Source organism: Vicugna pacos, chromosome 20 (genome assembly GCF_048564905.1).
Source record: "Vicugna pacos chromosome 20, VicPac4, whole genome shotgun sequence".
NCBI classification, from domain to species: Eukaryota; Metazoa; Chordata; class Mammalia; order Artiodactyla; family Camelidae; genus Vicugna; species Vicugna pacos.
In genome coordinates, this window is record NC_133006.1 from 22,575,207 (window position 1) to 22,600,022 (window position 24,816).

A 24,816-nucleotide genomic window follows, 5' to 3' on the forward strand; every position below is an offset into this window, starting at 1 on the left:
CTCCACACCTGTTTATCTCTCAAATTTCACTGAGGGTGAAATACATTGAAAGAGGGAGAAGCCTGGCCTGACTCCTTCCCCTCCCCACCAAATGTCCCTCCTTTACTTGTAAATTAGGAATAATAATCTCTGTGTCTCCCAACTTTACGGAAACTATAGTCCTCATGGGAGAAGACCTGTTAAAATTCTACGATAGCCTCAGTACAATGATACCCATAGACTCATAATACTCTAAACTTTGAAGATATCTTAAACATAGTGTAGCTAGCAAGTCTTATTTTACAGAGAGGGAAAGTGGCCTGAAATCACACAGCTAATCAGTGACAGCTGCGATGGGCAGTGTAGGGAGATGCTCAGACCTTAGGATTTTAAGAGGCCATCAAAGTTTGTTGTATCATGGGAACTCCTGGGTAAGCCTTATTTCAGGAATGCAGAAAAATGTTCCCTGACAGTTAGAGTCATCTACAAATCCCACAGGTGTGGTCTGCCCTGTAACCACAGATGAGTGACTCTGGTTGGTCCAGAGTTCTAGTTCTTTTCACTCTCCTCTCCTGCTGCCCACCGCCATTTGTCTTCTGCCCATTAATTTCCCCCTCTCCTTGTCACTTACCTTCAGTGTCTTTCCCACTCAGTCCTGTGCTACTCTTTCCAAAGGAGATATGAATGGAGAGGAAGAACCTTAGGAAACTCATAGATTACTTTGGAGCCACAAACAGACTCCCACCCCATCTGCCCTGCCCAGCGTGGGAACGGCATTGAACTTCAAGTCCTTTATGCCCCAGCCGCGTGGGCCAGCCACATGCAGTCCGCGCGGCAGTCGGGACTCAAGAGGAGGAAATGTGGAAGTGTCAGAATTTGGGAGGAAAAGGACTGGGGAATTAGGAAGATTCCCTCTTTTGGGTGCTCAGTGAGAGGAGCATCCATTTACTTGAGTCTGATGCCATCTGCTGGTCCTAAGAAATGCTGAGAATAAGAACGTTTATGAGTTGTAATAATTCAGTATCAGCAATCATCATTCATTGAGTGCTGCCTGTGTGCTACTGCTGTGCTAAGTGCCGGCCAGATATTGTCTTACTTTATCCTTAAGATAATCCAGTGTAATGAGTATTACTATCCCAGTTCTAAGAATGAGAAAACGGAGATTAGAAACACTAACTTGCCTGGGTCTCAGAGCTAGGTACAGGTGGACTTGGCCCAACTTTACAACAAATCTTCTCAAAAGAGTCCCCTATATTCCCTGTATCCACTTACCCTTGCACTGTTCTCTTTTTTAAAGATAGAATTCGTGTGGATAGGCAATATGTTAATGTGGTTTAAAATTCAAAAGGCACAAAGTGGTATACAGAGGAAAGCCTCACTCCCGCCCTTCCCCATGGTTTGTTAATAGCCCTTGCGTTATCTTTATCCTTCCAGAGAAACTTATATATATGCTTAAGCGTATGTATAGGTATATATTCTCACTCCCTATTTTCACAAATAGCAGCTCCCTAAGTTCCCTGTTCTGAACTTTACCTTTTAAACTTTAGAAATATATGGTCATAGTGTATTCTGTTTCACAGAAGTACCATATTTCATTTAGCTTGTCTCCTTTTATTGACGGGTAGTTAGGTGATTGGAAGTCTTTTGCTTTTATAAGCAATCTTGTATAGACATTTTGTACACATATACGAGATATTTGGCATATAACTAAAGCAGTGTTCAGAGGAGAATTCAAGATCTTAATTACTTATATCAATGAAAGGAAAGAATGAAACCAAGTGAATTAAGTGAAAAGGAAACAAAATTAAGCAAATGAAAGCAGGAGTAGAAAGTAGGATAAAAGTAGAAATTAAAGAGTTAGAAAACTGAAAAACAGTAGAATGCATAAATTCAGAACCTTCAAAATTTTTTAGGAAAATAAACTACTGGCAAACCTTATCAAAAAAATAGAAAAGTTGCAAATAAAATAAAAACTGACAAAGACAAACTAATATAGGAACAGAGGAAAAGTCAGAAGAGTCTGCTTTGTTCAAGTTTATGAAAAAAACTTGAAAATTTGGATTAATAGAATAAGTCTCTTGAAAAATATAACATACACAGAACAACCCATATAGAGTTAGAATATCTACACAGAATTATTTACAAAGGAGAAATAGAGAAATTTATCAAAGAGTTACCCCCAGAATAGCTCCAGGTCCAGATATTTAAGGGAATGTAGTAAAATTTTTAAAGAAAATGAAAGATAATTCCAACCCTAATTAAATGGCTAAAACAGATTTGTATGGAAACACAGGACTCCAAATAGCCAGAACAATCTTGAAAAAGAAGAGCAAAAAGCAAAAAGACAACAAATAACAAGTGAAGGCGAGGATGTGGAGAAAGGGAAACCCTCATGCCCTGGTGGTGGGGATGTAAGTTAGTGCAGCCATCATGGGAAACAATATGAAGATCCCTCAAAAATTTAAACATAGAATATTATATGATCCAGCAATTTCACTTTTGGGTATTTTTCCAAAGAAAACAAAAATTGAAAAGCTATATGGACCCCTATGTTTATTGCAGTGTTTACAGTAGCCAAATATGGAAACAACATAAGTATCTACTGATAGGTGAATGGATAAAGAAGATATGGTGTATGTATATACACAATGGAATAATACTCAGCTATAAAAAAGAAATAAAATCGTACCATTAGCGACAACATGGATGGACCTAGTGGGTATCATGCCAAGAGAAATAAGATAGAGAAAGACAACACTGTATGATTTCACATATATGTGGAATCTAAAAAGCAAATGAGCAAGCAGTCACAAAGCAGAAAGACTCATAGATACAAAGAACAAACAGGTGGTTGCCAAAGGGGATGGGGGTGGGGGGAATGAATGAAGTAGATGAGGGAGATTCAGAGGTACAAATCTCCAGTTACAAAATAAATGAGTCACAGGAATGAAATGTACAGTGTGGGGAATATAGTCGATAATAATGTAATAATTTTGTGTGATGACAGATGGTAATGACTTACCACGGTGATTTATTTGTATGTACAGAAATATTGAATCATTATGTTGTATACTTGAAACTAACATAGTGTTGTAGGTTATTATATTTCAATAAAAAAATAATAAAGTCACCAAAATAGCAATTGAAGAGCTATTTTAATTGTCAGGTAAATTGGGGAATGATTTTTTTTTAACCCCGTCAATAAACGACCACGTACACCACATCCAACGCCTCTTACTCCCTTGAGAATGGGGAGGGAAAGAGAAAGAGGGATACAAAATATGAGTTTTGAGGGAAAAAATCACAGAAAAGCCTGTATCTATATTAGGTGGGCTCTTGGTTGAAGTCAGACAGGAAGAGAAAAATTCAAATGTTCCACCTTATTTTTTGAAATGCATACGAGTAGAACACAGAAGCAAAAACGTGGGAGAAAGGAACCAGGGCACAACCTCTCCCTTTATTAGTTGTCTCCCCAGAAATGTGTAGTTTCTCTGACAAGCCCGAGAAGCCCAGATCCTTCCACCACAGACATTGGCACTAAGCCCAGAAAATGACTCAGCAAAGCTTCTAACTGGACCAATCAGATGCTTCAATTTATTTACGATGTATCAGAGGCCATTGACAAGGGAGATTCACAGGTTGTGGGTTATTTATTTCCCTTCTTGGTTGATCCTGCTGTCTCTTCCTACAGGTAGTCTGTATGCCATTCCTTGCTTGTGACATATGAGACCACTAATTTCTTTTTAAGAGACAGGGATGGAGGTCTGTCCTGACACCAAAGTTATAGTAAAATTCTTTAGCTATTTTGATGTTTTGTGCATCTTATCATTACAGGGATGTTAACAGTGTAGAAATAAAGTTTTTCTGGGTTCCTGAATAAGGAATGTAGTGCAATGGAAATAGCACAGCCTAGGGACTTAGTTGTAAGAATGCCCTCTGGCTCGTTCTTACCTTGCTTGGGGTCTCAGGCTTCATAGCAACTCACCATAAACTCTCTACTGGAGTATCAGGGATTTGACCAGCTAATAATAGATTGAGCCTTTGATTTACAATTTGCTATTACATTTATGAGTAGAGCTGCCCTGAGGGCATTTCAGCATATTTGGTAATGCATAACTCAAATAATTCTGCCTCTCCCGGTCAACTGCCATCATAATCCCACCTTACATACCCATTAAAGCCTATGTTCCCTTAGGGAAGTGAAGAAGAAAAAAAAATTCTATTGTACCCTTCTCCCACTCAGTGAAGTAGCGTGTCTATATATATTTATGGTGTGGCTAATCAGTAATTTTAAAGGAATTCCAGATAAACTTTTGGTCTCAAAGTTTATCTCTTCTCTGTTGTTCACACGCACTGGATATTCTGAATTATGAATTTCTCTGTTGGCCACTTGTATCAACTATCAACTTTATCAACTTCATCATGAACTCTCTATAGACTGTTAGAATTTTCTCTTCTTGTGTGCCCAAGCATTACAAAGTTGATTTTATCCTTCCTGACATTACAGTGGATTGTTTCCCTGTCACTTCACCCAGGTTTTACATTTCTTGAGGATGAGAACCATGTCTGTTTCATCTTGCACAATCCGTGATATTGGCCATGGAGCACTACACTAAATAAATCAGAATGTATGTACAGACCACTTTGGTCTTGCTCGCCTCAGTTACCAAAATACATATTTTTCCATTTCCTTTTTAGCAGAAGATCTTGCCTTGTTCTAAACTGAGTTTGTTGAAGCCACACAACTTGAACTTCCTCATTTCCCTCTTTCTCACCCCAAACCTTCCTGACTTCACTCTCGTATCTGAAAAAGGGTTTCTCTTTTCATTGCCATGCCTGACAATCTTTTTCATTTTTTTGGATTCCAGTAATCATTCTGGGGGCAATTTCTCCTTTCTTCTCCTTTTTATCTTCAACTTCTCCTAAGTCTTTCACTTGACTCAGAAGCTTGTGAAGGTCTTTCCCAGCTTAAATGCAGTTTCCCCTTAATGTTGTTTTTCTCTCAAGGGAGAGCCTCTTCTTTTCTCCTGTTTTCACTGCCCAGATTCCTGAAAGCCTGCTTACACCTGCTGCCTTCTTTTTTCCATTTCAATTCACTCTTTACTCTTCTGAAATACAGCTTCTACCTTTAACACTCTAAGTTCCATTGAAGGTTATTGGTGCCTCACTAATTATAAAACACAGTAACACTTTCTTCTATCTTACCCTTTTGAACATTTTTTGCAGCATTTTATTTTTTTGAGAATCCTCCCTCTATGATTTTCTCCCCCTTCTCTTGGTTTACAGGAAATCCTCCTCTCGAGGTAATTCTCAATCTCGAATTTCTGGTGATAATCCCGTCACTAATTCCTCTTAAGGCCCGTGCTTCCGAACGCTGTCTGTGTTCTTTGCTTACACTCCCTCTGTTGGCAATGTCAACCCCACATAGGAAGGGAGACCTACTGGTCAGAAGAGACCAGGGACAGTGTTCAGTGAGGACAGCAGGATGTGTGATACACGATCTGCCTAGTTCTTCTAAGACCACATACCTTCTAGGGCTGTTTTTTCTTTTTTTCCCCAGCCTAGTTTCCATTTGCCTAAGCTGCTGTCAGTGATTCTGCAGGTAAACGATTTCTGAGTGGTGTAACACAACTTTATGAAAGTGTTCTGCCCAGCACCTAATGACACAGAGCTCCTCTATCTTAATTGGTTATCAGTGTGAGGAGCTTCCAATCCTGGGGACACCAGAAGGGTATCTCTGTGCATAATGAATATTTTTGACTGAGTTGGGTGTAGGCAAGCCCCATTCTGAAGAGGTTGACGATTTTTCTGTCTCATTGTTTGTTTCTTCCAGAATGAGTTCTAGATGGGTTCCCTGGGTGGTGGCTTTGTCAGTGAATGTAATCTGGCCGGATTCCTCCATGATTCAAGGCAGAGATTCTCCAGGTAAGAGCACAGTGATTTTTTTCAGCCGTATATGCAATAATTAGGGTGGGGGAAGTATGCCTTTTCCTATAGGTCCAGGCTACAGTCCAGACAGTGGCTTCTGGCTTGAAAGAAAGTACTCTTACCTTTGACAGAAAGGTATTCTTATGTATATATTTGTATGACTGGGACAGTAGCTGTACACCAGAAACTGATACATTGTAACTGGCTATATACTTCAATTAAAAAAAAAAGAAAAAAATGTTCTTTTCCTCTTTACCACACACAATGTATTGTGGGTAAAGACACTTCCTGTCTCATAACCATGGATGCAAGGAGCAGGGAGGCAAGAAAAAGGGAAACACATCACCTTGCTCAGGGCCCTTTCTGTATCAGTGTCACTACGGGGAACTGCAAGGATGGAGGCAGTCTGAGAATTGCTGCTATTCTTCTTTTTTAATTGAAGCAGAGTTGATGTATAATATTGTGTTAGTTTCTGGTGTACAGCATAGTGATTCAGTTATACATATTATATAGATTCTTTTTCATCATAGGTTATTACAAGATATTGAATACAGTTCCCTGTGCCATACAGTAGGACCTTGATGTTTATCTATTTTATATATAGTAGTTTTGGATTTGCAAATCCCAAAGTCCCAGTTTATCTCTCCTTTCCCTTTCTCCTTTGGTAATTATAAGTTTTTCTATGTCTGTAAGTCAGTTTCTGTTCTGTAAATAAGTTCATCTGTGTCATTGTTTTAGGTTCCACATATAAGTTATATCATATGAAATTTGTCTTTCTCTGTCCGACTTACTTCACTTACTATGACAGTCTCTAGGATCATCCATGTGGCTGCAAATGGCATTATTTCATTCTTTTTTATGGCTGAGTATTGTTTCACGGTGTATGTACATACCATAACTTCTTTATCCAATCATCTGTTGATGGACATTTAGGTTGCTTCCATGTCTTGGCTATTGTAAATAGTGCTGCTCTGAACATTGGGATGCATGTATCTTTTCAAATTAGTTTTCTCCAGATATATGCCCAGGATTGGGGTTGCTGGATCATATAGTGAGTCTGTTTTTAGTTTTTTAAGGACTCCCCATTCGGTTTTCCATAGTGGCCACACCAAACTACTTTCCCACTAACAGTGTAGGAGGGTTCCCTTTCTCCACACCCTCTCCTAGCTGCTACTTTTAAGCCAGGAGTTTGATGATTGTGACTGTTTTTGTATTCAACCAAATGGGGTACTTGTGGACAAAAGAACTTGGAAACAAAGGTTGCTTCATGTGATGTTTTTAAGCATCTATCATATGATCAGGGTGTACTAAGCAATTTTGAGAAATAAGAGAAGTTGAATGTATTATCCCCATCCTCAGTTTACCAGGTACGTGTAATTTACTGCTGTTATTTTTCTAGCTGAGGAGTTAAGCTATGCAAACACGAAGCAGTGTTATGTTATGAAAACATATGTAGCAGAAAAAACAGGATATAATGTGCTCAAAACAGAACCCCTTTGAATGTCAAAGTCTCATTAAACACAAAAGAGGAACAAACTTAGGGGTGGAGAGGGTGGGTGGGAGCAAATCACTATTCTTAGACAACAGAAACCTCTCTGAGCTTTTGATGTTCATTAAACAAGACACACACACACACAAAATCAGTAAGATCTTAAATCTTATATAGCTATGACTAAAAAATAATTTTTTTCTGATTTAGATTGTAAGAGGACATAGAAAATTGGAGGTTCGAGCCTCATCTGAAATTAGCTGTTTCGTTAGAGATGAGTGTGGTTGACCCAGGAAGGCTGCTGCCATCCTTACACTCAGCTTAATAGTTCCCCTGAACTTACAAATGAAAGCAAATCTACTACTCAAGATCAGTAAAATTAGCCTTTAAGTCTCAACTTCAGTGGCATTTCTTCAGGGAGATCTTTCCCGATCAACCTGCATTATCAGCCCATTTGAATTGCCTTTTATTATTGTTGTTCTCAAGTGCATAGAATGGCGTTGGTCTTTCCCAGTGAGTTCACAGCACCTTGTAATCATGGATCGGAACAAGGACTCCCTCTTTTCTCCATTCTTACCCCCTCTCTTCCAAAGATATCCATTCTAATGTGTCTGGTATGTCTTCAAGTATGAGGATGGCTTTAAAAAGATGTAGTGTTGTTTTCCTGTGTGTATTTTAAAAGTTTAATAAATGTCATTGTGCATTGAATCATATTCTGCTTCTTTTCTTACTTAACACCATGCTTTTGAGCTCTACCTCGGCGGTGCTGCGTCTTTATTGATGGGGAAGCAGGTCAGGGAGGGTAAGTGTCCGTTTCTACATAAAACTACTAGATATAGAACTAGAACTTGAATCAACTGAGACCTGAGCCAGGGCCATTTATCAGTTTGGCTCTTCAAAGTTTCCAGATCTTCAAATCTAAGACAGCTGTCTCTTAGTGTGTTTGGGCTGCTCTGACAAATGCCAAAGACTGGCTGTCTTATTGACAAGAGAAATTCCCCAAAGCTCTGGTGGCTGGAAGTGTCAGATGAAGGCTCCATCCAGCATGGTCAGGTCTGGTGAAGGCGCCTTCTCTCCGTGTCCTCACGTGGTGGGAGGGGCTAGGGATCTCTCTAGAGCCTCTTTTATAAGAGCGCTAATCTCATTCATCAGCGCTTCACCCTCCTGACCTAAGCACTTCCCCAAAACACCACTGACTAATACCATCACCTTTGGGCACTGGGATTTCAACATATGACTTTTAGGGAGGACACAAACATTCAGACCATAGTACACTAAATCATACTTTTTCCTATTTATGAAGATTGATTAAATAGCTTTGGAAAATTAAATTATTTTGGAGAACATGAGCCGATTAGAAATGAGGTACATTGCACAAAAGTTAATACAGAGCTCAAATTAGTCGCTGTCAACAATAGTAAGGTACTTTGAAAGTGGAAAATCATAATGGAGAATGAAGTTGGATATTTTTATTCCCTCCTCAATGGAAGTGTTTAATATAAAAGCCTCCAGAGAAGGTTTAAGTTAACCTTATATTTCCTATCACCACGTTACTGCAACCACTAGAACTACAGGTATGGTGCCGATGATGATGATGATGATAAAAGACATTTTCAAGCCATGTTAATATCATTTTACCCAATATTGATAGAGGTAATGAGGTCATTACTTCACTGGAGCCAACAGAGGGGATGAGGTCACTGAGTAATTGTGGGAAGGAAAATGTCCAGAAGAAAATTCTTGGAGAAAACCCACAGTGAGGGGAAGGTGGAGGGGAGTTTATTTCACATCTGCTAAGAACCTCCTCTGCATGTCTTTGCCCCCGCTCCACCACTGCTTTACTTTACTCTTGAAGGAAGTACAGAATAAATCTGTTAAGGGCAAGAATACCGAAGAATTACCGCATATGGGGATGGATATTTTGACTTATTAATGGGAATTAAAACCTTGAGCTTCTGAAAGCTTGGCTTGGAGGAACTTAGCACAGTGTCTGGCAAAACACAGTCTATAAATATTTGTCCAATGAGTGAATGAATGAATGAGTACTTGTTGAAGGAACGTTTGTCTCTTGACTCACTTTGAGTTGCCTCTTTGGGTTACATGTCTCCTGTTTGGCTGGCCTGGTAGGGTGGGCCTCACGCTTCTTTGCCAAGAGGAGCTGGGGTGGGGCCCATGGGAGCAGAGGCTACTTTGGCCGATTTCCTGGAGTCAAAGCTTTCCTCTCAAATCCATGTGGTCTGGCATAATTTACCAGGCATTGATTTCCTAACAGTAGGGCCTGGTTCATAGTCTCTCTTTTTGTTTCCCAGAGGATTTTGTGATTCAGGCAAAGGCTGACTGTTACTTCACCAATGGGACAGAAAAGGTGCAGTTTGTGGTCAGATTCATCTTTAACTTGGAGGAGTATGCACGATTCGACAGCGATGTGGGAATGTTTGTGGCCCTGTCGGAGCTGGGGCGGCCTGACGCTGAGCTGTGGAACAATCGGTCGGACATCCTGGAGAGGAGCAGGGCTTCTGTGGATCTGCTCTGCAGACGGAACTACGAGCTGGGAGCACCCTTCACTGTGGGGAGAAGAGGTGAGCTGAAACGTGGGGTCTGCTGGGGTTCAATAATCTCGCCCACGAGAACTTGACCATGGCTCTTCCTCCTGTGCTAGGCAGTTTCCTGCTTCAGGATAATGGGCTAGGATCAGTAGGTGGGTGGGGGTTCTGTGTATATGTTCTGTCCCCAGTTGTGACTCACTCATTATCCTCAGGTTACTGTGGTCTTGGTCTCAGATCCCCAGCTCTCAGGGACTAATGTGCTCTCAAATACAAGGGGTAATCGTGGGAGTGTCTGATAAAGCCTAAATCCTCCTTGGGGACACTCATATATTCAGTGTCTGAGTCTTCAAGGATGAGATTTCCCCAAATTTCCAGTTTCCCCTTGGGTCATCTGAGAAAGAGATTAGGGGCAGAGATAGTACCTATAAAAACCCTCTGTTGGCTTTGTGATTTTTTCCTTCACAATGTCTCATTCTTCTCTCCCTTCCTAGTGCAACCAGAGGTGACAGTGTATCCGGAGAGGACCCCATCCCTGCAGCACCACAGTCTGCTGCTTTGCTCTGTGACAGGCTTCTATCCAGGGGACATCAAGATCAGGTGGTTCCGGAATGGGCGGGAGGAGAGAGAGGGGGTCATGCCCACTGGCCTCATCAGGAACGGGGACTGGACCTTTCAGACAACGGTGATGCTGGAAATGATTCCGGAACTTGGAGATGTCTACACCTGCCTGGTTGACCATCCCAGCCTGCTGAGCCCTGTTTCTGTGGAGTGGAGTGAGAATCAGCTTCTTGTACTTTCTGGGCCAGACTTGGGTCAATCTGACTCAACACGGGGCCTGTGTCGCCTCTGGGTTCTTCTTGGTCACAACACGAGTTCTTCTTGCCCCTGATCTGAGGGAGTCATACAAACTGGGGTCATTGGGTTGGGGTGGGCGAAACCATGGCAGTTATCTATCCTTGTATCTCCCAGGAAATAAGGTGGTCTAATCACGTCATCACTCGCTTCCAGCTTTGAGAACTCATATCCTCTGACACTTTGGTCTTGGCACTTAGAAGGTGTTCTTAAGGGCGATCAGTACGAGAAATTCCATGGGTACAAGCCTTGGCTCCATTTCTAAATGCATTCCTTCTTCAGATAGCATTAGATTTGGTGTCCAGCACAGGCTTTGGGATTTCAGGAAGGCACACCAAATATTGGGAGCTTTTGGCTAACTTTAAGACCTGTTTCCCATAGGAGCTCAGTCTGAATATTCCTGGGGAAAGATGCTAAGTGGAGTTGCAGCCTTCCTGGTTGGACTCATCTTCCTTCTGGTGGGGATCACTGTCCACGTCAGGGCCCGGAAAGGTAATGAGCTCTGACGAGTACCCACCCCCTGCCCCGTGGCTTCCCCCACTGCCCACTTTTCCTAGCGTCTAAGATGCAAGGCAGGGAGGGCTGACTGTGCTTCTCAGGGATGACTGGAGTAGTCCTTTCTGAAGCCAGAAACATTCTAGGGGGCAAGTGGAGATGGAGTTCTGGTACCACCAGGATGGTCACAACACTGGGTCCTAATTGGGGCATCCTATTTCTTCCTTCTTTTTTATTCCAGGATATGTGGAGACTCAGTTGTCTGGTGATAAGGTAATGTCTCCTTCCTTATCTTTGGGTGCAAATCACTCACCCATCCTTTGGCCAGAGGGAGGGTCATGTCATGGGGATAAGATGTAAGTGGCTGTGCCTGGGTGCTCTGCCTGCTGAGTCCCTGCACTGGGAGGATGGGGGCCTCACGAGACTTTGTCACTGTCCCTGCAGGTCTTGGGAGCAGTTTGTCCAGAACAGCCACACTAAGGTCCTAACTGAAGCTTCTCCCCCTGGAGCTGGAAGCAGGACCGAGTGGTCTGGGTCCCGGACTAAGTAGAGGACATTCATGAGGTCAAAGTTCTGGATGATTTTTTCCCGTGAGGTCTTGGAGGAGCCCTGAACAGATTCTAGAATTCTGTGTTCTGAGACCAGCATCTCTAACCCTTCTTCCCTTCTTTCTCCTGCATGTCTGTGTCCTTAGTCCCCATTTCCAAGGACAGTGTCCAGAAATTCCCCTGAGACCTAGCTCCTTCCAGTTCAAAACGGTTTACTTTTCTGTGGTCCAGCCCCAACCCCGTAGCTGTCATCTCTGTCTTTCTCTCTTCCAACTGCCGTCTCCACAGACTTCAGAAGACAAATGCTCAGACAGTCACTACTTTCTTTTTGTTGTTTTTGGCCTTTTTCCCTTTAAAATAAAATTGAGATACAGGTAACCACATAAAATGTATAACTCAATAAATTATTTTTTTGCAAGTTGATATGTATTTACATGGAAAAACACTCACAACATATTAATAAGTGAAAAAGACTACAACACACTATGCATAGCATATATAACATCAGCTTATCTTTGGAAACATATATATGTTTATGAGTATATGTTTAGAAAAAAACTTGGAAGGATGTACTTCAAAAGTTCCGTAGCACTTATCTTCAGGCAATGGGTGAATTTTACTTTCTCCTTTTTTTTCCCCCAATAAGTTATTTAAGGCGAAATCCCTATAATCAACACTCAGTTCAAGAAACAGAAACTTCCAGCCATGGCGGAAGTCTCCGTGGGCTGCAGACCAGTCAAGCCCCTCTCCTTCTAAAAGCAGTGGCTCTATGGCTGCTATGGCGACCACCTCGGAGTGTTTCTTCATAGTTTGTTCATTCAAGTGTGAATTCTTGGACACCGTAGGTGTAATTTTTTTTAATGTCTCTTCTATTTTACAGGTTTCTCCTCCGTCCCTTTCTTTTTCTTATGGTTAATATGTTGAAAAGCCTGTGCCATTTGACCTGCAGTTTTCCACAGTCTGGATTTTGCCGATTGCGGACACCTGGTGCAGTTCAACATGTCCCTCTGTCCTCTGCATGTCCTACAAATTGGCACCCGAATGCAGAGGCTGGGTCAGACTTAGGTTTCATTCCCTCTGGAAAGTCTATTGGTGGTGGTGTCGTCTCACCATGAGGCACATAATGTCCAGTTGTCTCTCATTTTATGTTGTTAATAACCTCTGATGCTTTTGCCTGAGTCCTTTAATTCGCTGGGAATTGCAGAATGAGAATATGCTAATTCTATAATTCCTTCTTCATTTATATGCTTTATTACTTCTCTAAAGAGACACTTCCCTTTGTTTACTAGTGGTTGCCCAGTGATACTCTGGAAAGAAGGATCAATGTTGAATTCTTTCCCTTTATTTACTAGTTTTCAGGTTAATGTATTTCCTCCCCAACTGTTATCCAAAAGTGAGCAGTTAGGTTTTACTTTTAATTTTTTTGTAGTATCAAAAAGTCAAGGATCTAAATGCATTTGATGGATTTTAACTCATTGAAATGTTTTGTCCATGTTGAAGTTCAAATGTATAATCTTTGGTCAAGAGAAACTTGTTCGAGTGACTGCTGAGTTTGTTTGACACAAGTCTTTTGATCGTTTCTTTGTTATCCGGTATGACAAAATGCTCCAGGTTCATTCTGTACATTTCCTGTCCAAATCTGGAATCAGCCATTTTTGGTATCGATTAATTGCAGGCATATTATTTCTTAAAGAGTAAGATCTATGGAGTGTCTCTGGCAGTAAAGATTTTGCCCAGAATTAGGCCTGAAGTTGCATTTCTGCCACCTTGCTCCATCAGAAAGTCTTCCTCTTCGTTTTCACCATTGTCCTTGGGAGGTGCGGAGACCTCTTAGGGTTGAGCCCCAGAGTATGCTTTGGAGGGGAAGGTAAGGTAGGAGAGGCAGTCATAGGTCTTCCGTGGTGGTGGTGGTGGTGGCGGTGGTGGTGGTGGGGAGGGAGGGGAAAATTGGGGGGCAGAAAGATCTCATCTAGGGCATCCTCAGTAAACCAGAGATGAGCTGAAAGACTATAGAGTTTCATGTCAAAGTGACGGACATGGTCACAATGCTAGGTTAAATAAAATTCCAGTTGGAAAAAGTTCAGAAATTTAGCAATCTTAAACTTGAGTAAGCGTTTGTTTTGCAACGCTGGGTCATTACTCCGAGGATGTGATGTGGCACTTCTACCACCAGACGGCGATCGAGACCGGAATTTAAGTTGGTTTTCTCCACTTCGTCCGTGGAGGGAATCCCGGTGGAAACCTGACATTTTCTAAAGGGCTTTCCCCACGTAGCCTTAGAATCTCTTTTTTTTTCTTATATTACCTCGGTCTGCAAGGCTCTGAAAGGAACAACGGGGGGATCTCCCTCCCTCAGCGAAGGGAGAAGAGGTGGTGAGAAGATTTCCAGCCCAGTCACGGAAGAGCCCTGCTTCTGTTTCCTCATTGCCGGTCTCCCCTCCTCAAACCCCACCTTGCTTGCGCTACCGTTCTTCATTACCGCCTTTACTGAGGAAGTCTGCAGCTGCAGTGGCAGGGACCCAGGTGAAAGACAAATTAAAATTTAATACTCCATAAAATGATCTTATGGACACCACCCAAAATCTGGTTAATTAAAACTTAAGAGTCAACAAGAAGCAAGTCCATTTGGCAAACTGGCTATACTGTGACCTCAGGGCACTGGCCAGCTGCCCAATTGCCATGAGGTGTCTCAGGCCACAGGCACATGAAAAGATGTTCAACATCATTAATTATTGAGGAAATGCCAATCAAAACTGCAATGAGCTAGCATGTCATGTCTGTTAGAATGGTTGTCTTCAAAAAGACAGGTAGGTGTGGGCAAGGATGTGGAGAAAAGGGAACCCTCCTACACTGTTGGGGGCAAGCAAGTTAGTGCAGCTACTGTGGAAAATAGTACAGAGCTTCTTCAAAACATTAAGAATAGAACTGCCTTACAGTTCAGCCACTCCACTTTAGGGTATTTATCCACAGATTACAAAAAAGCTAATTCAAAAAGATACATGCACCCCAATGTTCATTGCAGCACTATTTATAACAGCCAACATATGGAAACAATCTAAGTGGATGAATGGGTGACTGGATAAAGAAATGTGGTGTATATATGTACACACAGCACATACACAATGGACTACTACTCAGCCATAAAAAGGATGAAATCTTGTCATTTGTGACTGTATGGATGAACCTTGAAGATATTGAGCATAGTGAAATAAATCAGACAGAGAAACACAAATAAAGTATGATTTCACTCATATGTGAAATATAAAAACATAAACATACAACAAAACCAAATGAAAATGAACACATAGATACAAAGAGCAAATTGGTGTTTACCAGTGGGGACAGGGGCATGGGGGAGGGCAAAATGAGTAAAGGGAGTCAATTGTAAGGTGAGAGATGGAAAGTAGACTTTTGTTGGTGAGCATGTTGTGGTGTATACGGAAGTTGGTAGATAATGTTGTACACGTGAAACTTACATAATATTATAAACCAGTGTTACCCACAGGGAACTATATTCAATGGCTTATATTAACTTGTAATGAAAAAGAATATGAAAAAGAGTATGTATATGTGTGTATATATATATATATATATGTATATATATGTATATATATATATATACACACACACATATATATATATGTATAACTGAATCACTGTGCTGTACACCAGAAACTAATACAACATTGTAAATCAGAAAATAAAAATAAAAATTAAAAACTCCAATGTTACCTCAAAAAAAAAAAGACTGAAGCTAACAGAGATTATGTAATTGATGGTTATAAAGTTTATAATTTTTTTGTGATACAAGTACATTTTTCTCAAAATCTGTTGCTTTTTACATTGTATCCTGTGGTGTCTCATACTGGCCAAGTCAAGGAAGGTAATGAACAGCTTTTAGACGATTATTTTCTCTCCCAGAGAATATCACTCCATTTCCTTCCACCTCCCTACTCTCAAAACCTAAATATAAGGACCAGATAAATTAGATAAATGTCCCAGTAAGAAATACTGCACATCACTTTCTTCTTCTGGTTCCTTAAACCTCCAAACATCTTTTCAGCTTATCACCCAGTTCAGTGATACTTGGTGATGACATAGTGTTGGGCACCATGTAGGTGGTCCATGAATGATTTTTGAATCGAGAACTTTCCTTAAAGGTGTTTACCCAGAGACAAATGAGAGCCTAAGTTATTGGATTGATTGGCTTTTTCCCTAGGTACTGACCAATCCTAACATTCATAGAAGGTTTCCTCATTTCCATTGTCTGCAAAGTGAAACATCAGGTGAATTGGCTGCAGCTGTGGGGACTGCCAATGCTTTTGTTAAATTGTTCCTGTTTCCAGTGTGGAAGGATGAGGGTGACCATTTCCAGGAGCCCTTGAACAGCAGCTGGAATTGTGACGGTTGTTTTCCTGGTGCTGAGGACTCCCATGGCTCACGGCAGAGGTGCTCCAAGTAAGTGCTAGACAGCTTCTCTTCAGAGATCCCAGATCTGGGAACTAATTTCCTGGACACTGGGGCTTAGAGTGGGGTGTGTTGCCCTCTGAAAAAATCCCAGTTAGACTTTGGAAGGGCTTCTATCACAGTCCGGATTTCTCTTCCACAGGAAAAAGAATTTTACTAGATTCCTGTTTTCAATCTCTGCAGTTGAAGCAAGACTAGCTTCTCTTGGGGGAAAGACTTTGGGATCTCAGAGTTGGAAGAAAAAGAGAAAACCCATTTCTATACTGGGTGCAAGACAAAATGGGATGCATTAAAGCACCTCAGAGAGTGAGTTAAAAGGATTTACTACCCTAGGGACTTTCTGGGGCAAGTGGTGTTCACGTGCTATTGGACAGAGGGTTGGAGAAATTCAAGATAGCCTTGACCGCTGCAGCTTCACTATCTGAAGAGTGTGAGCATGGGTTCATGGAGATAACTTTGGAGGATGTGAGAGGAAAAGTGGGATGAGGACAGGCAGTGACTGCCACTAGCTCTGAGTTTATATATAAACTTGGGACAGTGTTGATGGTGACTAGGGCTATGAGAATGATGAAAAACCAAGGGAATTGATATTTATTTTATACTCACAAATTCCCAAATCCTGTAGTAATATCATTACACAAACTACCTCACTTAATCTTTCTAAAAGACACACACACACACACACACACACACACGACTCTAGGCAAGTATTATTATTTGACAATTTGTTTACACTGGTTATTTTGAAACATAACATTGTACAGACACTGGTTAAACCATATATGTAAAGTTTAACAAAAGTTATAAAGAAATATCCAAATAAACAATAACCAGGTCAAAAATGACTATTCTGAGCACCGCCAAAGACTCACATATGTTTCTTCCCAATTACACTCACTTCTTCCCAGAAGTAAGCACTATTATCACCCTTGTAATCTTAATATTATTGCTTTTTGTTATGGTTTTAACTTTATGAACATATCCTTAATCAATATAAATTAGTATTTCTCCCTTTAAATGTTCTATAAATGCTATATTCCGTCTCACTTCTTTTGCCCAGTATTATGTTTGAGAAGATCTGTCATGGTCTTTCATGTAGCGGTTGTCCATCCATTTTCACTGTTGTGTGTAGTTTTCATTTGATGAGTGTACAGCAATGTACTTACCCATTCTAATGTGCACTTTTGTGTTACTTCCATTTAAAAAAAAATGTATTCTGGAGCATACGAACCTGCAACTTTTTTAGACTAGAATACATACCCAGACTGGAATTGCAGGGTCAAAAGTTTATGCCTATCTTCAGCTTTACAACGGAATGCCCAAGTGTTATTCAAATTAATTATCTCTCCATGTGCTCTCAGAAGTGGCTGATAAAGGAACCCAATTCCTGGCACTTTTGTATTGTAGACTTTCGTATGTTTGGCCACTTGGTGGGTATGGAGTGGTAGTTCACTGTGTTTCACCTTGCACTTCTCTCATTACCAACGAGACGAGCAATTCTGCATGTTTATTGCCCACTGGTGTTTACTCTTTACTGATGTACCTAAGTCTTTTCTTATTTGTTTTTAAAAGATACAAAAATATTATGAACCAAGCCCATGGTCAGTACATGCTTTGTAGATACTTGTTTGCACTTTGCAGCTTGTCTTTTTAACTCTCTAATGATATCTTTTGATGAGCAGTTGTTAACTTGCATGAAGTTGAACTGATCAATCTTTTCTCTTTATGGTTAGTGCTTTTAATGATTTGTTTAAGAAATCCTTTATACTTCCAAAGTCGTTCTCTAATTTCATCTTCTAATGCATTGGTAGGACTGCATTTCAGACTCAGGACTTTAACTCATCCAGGTTTAGTTTGTGAAGGGTGTGAGGAATGTGTCCAACTTCCCCTCCCCCACCACGGCTACCTGTTTATCACAACACCATTTATTAACAAAAGCATTGTTTCCCCACTGATCTGAAGCACCCCCTTGGTCATAAATTTAGTGTATGGAGATTATTTTGGGATACATTATGCCACCTGTTTATTTTTCTACGTTTGTGCCAATAATGTAGCGTGTAACTGCCATAGTTTTATTTGCTAGCTTAACATCCAAGAGAGCAATTTTTTTCACTGTGTTTACTTCTTCAAGAGTAGTTTGACTAATTTTTGCTTCTTGTACTTGTATTAAGTTTTAGAATCAGCTTATAAAGTTTTAAATAATTAAAAAAACTAACAATTTTAAATTCACTTGGGTGAATTGTCATCTTTATAATATTGTCTTAAATTCATGCACAAGATGTATCTTTTTTTTAGGAGTATTTTAATGTATCTCCTAAAATTAGTACCTTTCCTTTATGAAGTCTTAATATCCTTTGTAGGATTTACTCCTAGAGACTCATAATTTTTCATGCTGTCAATAAATGGTATAATTAAAATGTATTTAGAATTTGTTTCTTGTCTACAGAATGTTTGAAAGTGAATCTTTATTCCAGTTACTTTTCGAACTCTCTATTGCTTTCAATTCCTTTAGCAGTAGATTATTTTGGATTTTCTTCATTCACAGATTTATCATATGCAAATACTGACAGTTTCATTCCTTCGTTACCAACCATCGTTTCATTATTTTTCTTGCTTTACATTCGATTTTCTTTAATATTCACTGCAGGATTTGAGGCAGTGAAATTCACTGAATCCTTCCTGGGGATACAGTTCTGAGGGTTGAGAGCAGATTTTATTCAGTCACTTAGCTACACTGGTGTTTTCCTTCCCTTTTTCATGCCTCCCCTCACTAAGCATTTGGTTGGTGGGAATGCAAGGCTGAACTAAGTCTATTGCCGCTGGGCTCTCTCGCAGAGAACTTTGTGTACCTGTTTAAAAGCATGTGCTACTTCACCAATGGGACGGAGCACGTGAGGCTGGTGGTCAGACAAATCTACAACAAGGAAGAGATCCTGCACTTTGACAGCGACCTGGGCGAGTTTGTGGCTGTATCAGAGCTAGGGAGGTCATGGGCTAAGAGCTGGAACAGCCAGAAGGACCTCTTGGCGGTGTTTCGGGCCCACGTGGACACGCTGTGCAGGCACGACTACCAGGGGACCACTGGCTTCACCGTTCAGTGGAGAGGTGAGTTTGGGACGGGCGGGATGGACTTCACCTGGATCCTACTGGGAAGGCCCCATGAAAGTGATCTTCTGTGGTTTCCTAGAATCTTGGTGGGACTGGAAGGGGTTTCAAGTTCCAAGGGAAAAAACGTTGGAGCACCTGGCTGGACAGAGATGGGAGGGTGTGAAAATCTAAGCAGGACAAACCCTGCACTGGGGGCAGCCGCTGGCATCCTTGGCTCTCTGAACGTCAATCCTTCACAGGTCGCAAGATTTATCATATGTGGCGGGGCTTCTGAGTCCCTCACACCACATGGACTCCATAGCGTTCTATAACATCTAATTCTTGTTTGACTCCTTAGTTCTTCCTCTTGCAGAAGTGGTTCTTTCTCCTTGAAATGCTCTCCTTTTCTCCACCTTCTCTTTCTTTTTCTATTAAGTTCTCTCACCCTTTTAGTTCCATCCTTAAGAGCAATGCTTCTGTAAGCGTAACTGAGGTAGGGGGGTGGAGCTTGAACTGGTCCCCCAACTGTGTGCATAGCACACTTTGCACGTGTGTATACACACATGAATATGCATATATGCATATTTTAAAAGTTATCCAGTCAGAAATAAGTTGTGGTATATTTATACAATGGAATACTACTCAGTCATAAAAAAGAATAAAATAATGCCATTTGCAGCAACATGGATGGACCTGGAGATTGTCATTCTAAGTGAAGTAAGTCAGACAGAGATATCATATGATATCACTCATATGTGGAATCTAAAAAAAAAGACACAAATGAACTTATTTTCAAAACAGAAACAGACTCACAGACATAGAAATCAAATTTAAGTTTACCAGAGGGGAAAGGTGGGTGGGAAGGGATAAATCAGGAGTTCAAGATTTGCAGATACTAACTGCTATACATAAAATAAACAACAAGTTTCTACTGTATAGTGCAGGGAACTGTATTTGATATCTCACAATGACCTATAAGGAAAAAGAATATGAAAAGGAATATATGTGTGTATACGTATGACTGAAACATCATGCTGTGCACCAGAAATTGCTACAATATTGTAAGCTGACTATACTTCTATTAAAAAATGGAACCCCCCCAAAATCCCCAAAACCAAAACCAGAGTTATCCAGTCTGTGTTACAAAGAACTTTCACATAAATTATCTTGTTCAAGAAACCAGTGAGCACGAAATAAAAATATTCTTTTCCTGAAAAGTGGGCTAACCAGTTAGCTAATTAAACCCAGAGCTAGGAGTCCAACAGACGACTATTTACTACCTGTGATCTTCTCTACTTTAGAATCAAAGGAGAGGTTTCAGGTGCTTTGCTGCCTTACTGTCTAATTTTGTCTCTTTTCCCTCCTAATGGAGCCTACAGTGACTGTCTCCCCAGCCAGGACAGAGGCTCTAAACCACCATAATCTGCTGGTCTGTTTGGTGACAAATTTCTACCCTCGCCAAGTTAAAGTCAAATGGTTCTGGAATGGACAGGAGCAGACAGCTGGAGTTGTGTTTACACCTCTTATTCAGAATGGGGACTGGACCTACCAGATCCTCGTGATGCTAGAAATAATACCACGGCATGGTGATGTCTACACTTGCCATGTGGGGCACCCCAGCCTCTGGAGTCCCATCACAGTAGAATGGCATAAGGGCTACATCATAGACACCACGGACTCAGCAGAAAACACAAAGTGCAGGGAGAACTCTGGGTCTGGTAGGGGGGATCTCTCCTTATTTATGCTGTGTCCTGCCTACCTCATAAACTCCTCTGCTGCACGACTCCCTGATGGAATTTCTGGGCTGGGAGTCATGGAGGACTAGCTCTCATGATTTCACGTCAAAAGGCACATGTTGAACAGTGATCTCATTTTCTCCCAAGATCTGATGGTTCTCCCCTCACACGACCTGACTCCCCAGGCTGCATTTAGCCTTGGCCATGCACCTTCTGAAATTCTGAAATTCTGGGCTTTGACATCAAGGCTGGTGTTTGAAGATGGTCTGTGGCAGTTGTAGATGGACATACCTTGTGAGGAGCTAACATCCCCCTCACCATCCACCTGCACTGTCCCCTTGGGGTCTTTGCATGCTCTCCCCCCTCCATCACTCGCCCACTTTGATCTCTGAGCTCCTCTGTCTCTTATAACCGGGGCTGGTCTCTAGGTTTCCAGACGAGAACACTGTGGGGCATGAGGACAGACACTGACACGCAGGCTTTACTTCCCAGGGGCACAGTCTGAATCTGCCCAGAGCAAGATGCTGAGTGGAGTTGGGGGTTTTGTGCTGGGTCTGCTCTTCCTAGGTTTTGGCCTAATCGTCCACTTTTGGAATAAGAACGGTAAGGCACCTTGGGAGAAAACGGGGCAGGCTGGTGTGGGGCTGAGGCGTTCTGTTGTAAATTTTCCTACCTGACCCCACAAAGGAACTGAGCGGAGGATGGTAGTAGATTTGCAGAAATTAGGGAGACTTCGGAGACCTCCTTTTCTTGGGTCAGGTTTGCTTCCTCACAGAGGTGAGAGGTGGGGGGGGGTTATCCTTAGAGAAGCTCTCATGTTGTCCTTACTTTCGTGGGCGATTATTAACACGGGCTTTTCTGCTCTGAGCTTCTTTCCTTAGACTCAGAGTCTCTGTTTATCTTCCTGTGGGGGCCAGCTCAGTGACTTCCAGGTGATCTTACTTTGTGGCAGTTGAAGCCTCACTGTACGTGGGTGGGCGAGGAGGAAATAAGCTGCCCCCTCATTTCCTTTTGGAGGCTGAGATAGAGAGAGAGAGAGATGGAATTTTCCCACTACCCAGGCTAATGAGTTTTTCTTCCTGTTCTCTTCCTATTCTTGCCGATGACAGACTATCCTGAGGCTCCGTCCACAGGTAATATTCCTACTCTTCCCGCCCAGAACTGTGACACACACACTACAGGAAAGGAGCTGAGTGGGTTTATCAGACCCTCAAATGTGCTTCTGTTATTTTGTCCCTGCTTCATGTCACATTCATTCATGTGAGCTGGGGCAGGGGAAATGTCTGGAACATTCTGTGCAGTCTCTGCAGGAAACTTCAGAGATTGTCCCCTAAAATAAGACCCAACCATTCAGCGAGGTTTGAATGATGCCCCAGACTCCAAAATTATAGAAAGTAGTCTCGAGCTAGCTGGTAGGGGAGCTGACAGTAGCCACAGTCCTATCCGGTGAATCCATGACCTGTGCTCCACACACAAGCATTTCCTTACGCTCCCCTGCCTTCCATACGCCCCTTCGAGCTGCAGATTTGCGTTCACTTTAGCAGAGTGTCGTCTTTGCTCACGTCCAGCGAGGTAATGGGGAGCGGATGTTACACAGGGTTAACTTTCGGGTCCTGGAGATGGTCCCGTGGGAGGGCAGGGGCTGAATCTTCTTCAGGGACTGGTGTGACTTACGACTCTTCTCTCTCCTGCAGGGATCGTGCACTGACCCCCAGACGTTCTTCTTCCTGGGATTTGTCCCCTCTTTTCCTTGATTTTGTCCTGCTGTTCTTGTCCGTGGTTCCCAGCCTCCCTTCTCTCGGCCCCCCTGCCAGCTGTCACCCATCGAGATCTGGCTCCCACAGTGCCTGGGAGGCAGGTCCTCCTTTAGTTTCTGTCTTTCCTCAATGGAGGGACTGGGGATTGAACCCAGGACCTCATGCATGCTGAGCAGGCGCTCTACCATGTGAGCTACACCCTCCCCCTTAAGTTTCGGTCTTTCCTGAATTTCTGCCTGTGCCCCTGCTTCCCTGCCTCGTGCTCGACGTGCTGTTCTTCATGTTGCCTGCTGTGTCTGTCTGAACCATAAATACTCCCTCGGGCACTTCTGACCGTGTTTTCTTCAGGAAGACTGCCCATGAATTAAATACCAAACTCTCTTATCTTTCAGTAAAATATTTTTCAAAGTTAAATAGATTTGTGACTCACTTGTGTTCCTAATTCTTACTGAGTATGAAGGTGGTGGTAATGGGGAAACACTGACAAAGGAAAGGTCAGATTCTCAAGTTCAGTTATGTCCCACAGAAGGTCATATTCCGGCAAGGAGACTAGAAAAACATGGGTTGAGGTGCATGTCAAAGGAATAACTTCATTCAGTCCAGATTCTTGCATCTTCCTGTACATAGAAGCATGCTAAATTCATTAATTTGAGATATTTTTTCTTGTTTTTCAAATTTACTTTAAATATTTCACATTAAATGAAATTTAACCATAGTCATTACAGAGCATTATCACAGTGGTACAAAGAACTTTTAAAATAAAAGACAAAAGAATACAACTTTCAATAAGTTAAATGCCACTTTACTGTGTAAACAAAAATAAAATAAAACCCAGGTGCTAAAAAGATACATATTCAGAGGTAAAAAACATACGAAAACACTTTAACGATATAATCCACAATTAGATTACACAAAATTTCACAATCCTGTTAAAATCAAAACCATATGGGATGTTTGTTTTTTCTTTAATTATCAGTCATATTTGATGTTCCCACTACCTGGTTTTTGTTGTTAAAATCTCCTGTATATCCTGGCTCCTCCCTTATCTCTTCGGAGCAGTCCCTCAGAGCAATCTCACAGGCTGTCTTCCCAGCTTAAGTCCTCAGCAAGTCTGCTGAATAAAAGATGTCTCAGCTTTTAGGTTGTGTATTTTTTTTCCCCAGTTGACATCACTATAGTGCCTGGTATACAGTATATACTAAATACTTGCTGGCTGGCTACATGAAGATCTCTGTTTCAGGGGTTCATCTGTTTCTGGAATCTTTTCTATTTTCTTTGGTGTATCTTTTGTACTCCTGTGCTAATACCACACTTTTAATTACTATAATTTTATAATTGGCTTTGATGTCTGGGTGATGTCCTATGTCACCTGCCACAGTCTGCACCAGTGAAAAGGACACGCAGCATGCTGCCTCTCTACATCATGAAGTAAACTTTCAGACAGGAAAATACCTCCAAATTCTGCCACCAAAACAAACAAACAAACAAAAACATCACCCAAAACCCAAAGCACCTCCACATGAGTGTCTTTTCAGGAGAGGAAAAATCTAAGCATGTCCACGCTTCCCCAGAATGTGGCTGATTCGCCAAAGCTAGATGACATCCAAGATTATCCAGAAATGTACTTTTACAGTTTCACATTGTCTACAGTACAGGACAAAAGCACTAGAAGACGGTGAGAGGTATATTGCATGCCAATCACCACACATGGGAACAGGGAATCCTTACAAATTCTCCTTCATTTCTATTAGTAACACAGGTAATTTCCAGATCAAACCCTCTGCAATGGGAATTAGGGAGGATGGTATTGTTCCACGACAGACAATGTACAGATGAATCACTTTCAGGTCCAATAGACCTTTTCTACTTAATATAACCACCACAAATTCTATTCCATCTTGTGCCCCAAACTCACAGCAAATTAATTTATAT

At 41.5% G+C, this 24,816-nt stretch overlaps 1 protein-coding gene and 1 pseudogene across 1 annotated transcript; both read left to right on the top strand.

The window, feature by feature from the left end:
* Positions 1 to 5,753: 5,753 nt before the first annotated feature.
* On the top strand, positions 5,754 to 12,274 carry LOC102535226 (HLA class II histocompatibility antigen, DO beta chain). Its single transcript, XM_015237555.3, has 6 exons — positions 5,754 to 5,904; positions 9,706 to 9,975; positions 10,434 to 10,715; positions 11,176 to 11,286; positions 11,531 to 11,562; positions 11,734 to 12,274. The coding sequence occupies exons 1-6, from the start codon at positions 5,814 to 5,816 to the stop codon at positions 11,767 to 11,769; spliced, it is 822 nt and encodes a 273-aa protein (XP_015093041.2). The 5' UTR covers positions 5,754 to 5,813; the 3' UTR covers positions 11,770 to 12,274.
* A 3,918-nt stretch (positions 12,275 to 16,192) lies between these two features.
* LOC140687732 (HLA class II histocompatibility antigen, DQ beta 1 chain-like) lies at positions 16,193 to 23,269 on the top strand (annotated as a pseudogene).
* The last annotated feature ends 1,547 nt before the right edge of the window (positions 23,270 to 24,816 follow it).

Coding starts and splice junctions, on each gene's coding strand:
- LOC102535226 (XM_015237555.3), top strand. CDS start 5,814: ATGAGTTCTAGATGGGTTCCCTGGGTGGTGGCTTTGTCAGTGAATGTA. Junction 10,716..11,175: donor CCCTGTTTCTGTGGAGTGGA/GTGAGAATCAGC, acceptor TGTTTCCCATAG/GAGCTCAGTCTGAATATTCC. Junction 11,287..11,530: donor CCACGTCAGGGCCCGGAAAG/GTAATGAGCTCT, acceptor TTTTTATTCCAG/GATATGTGGAGACTCAGTTG.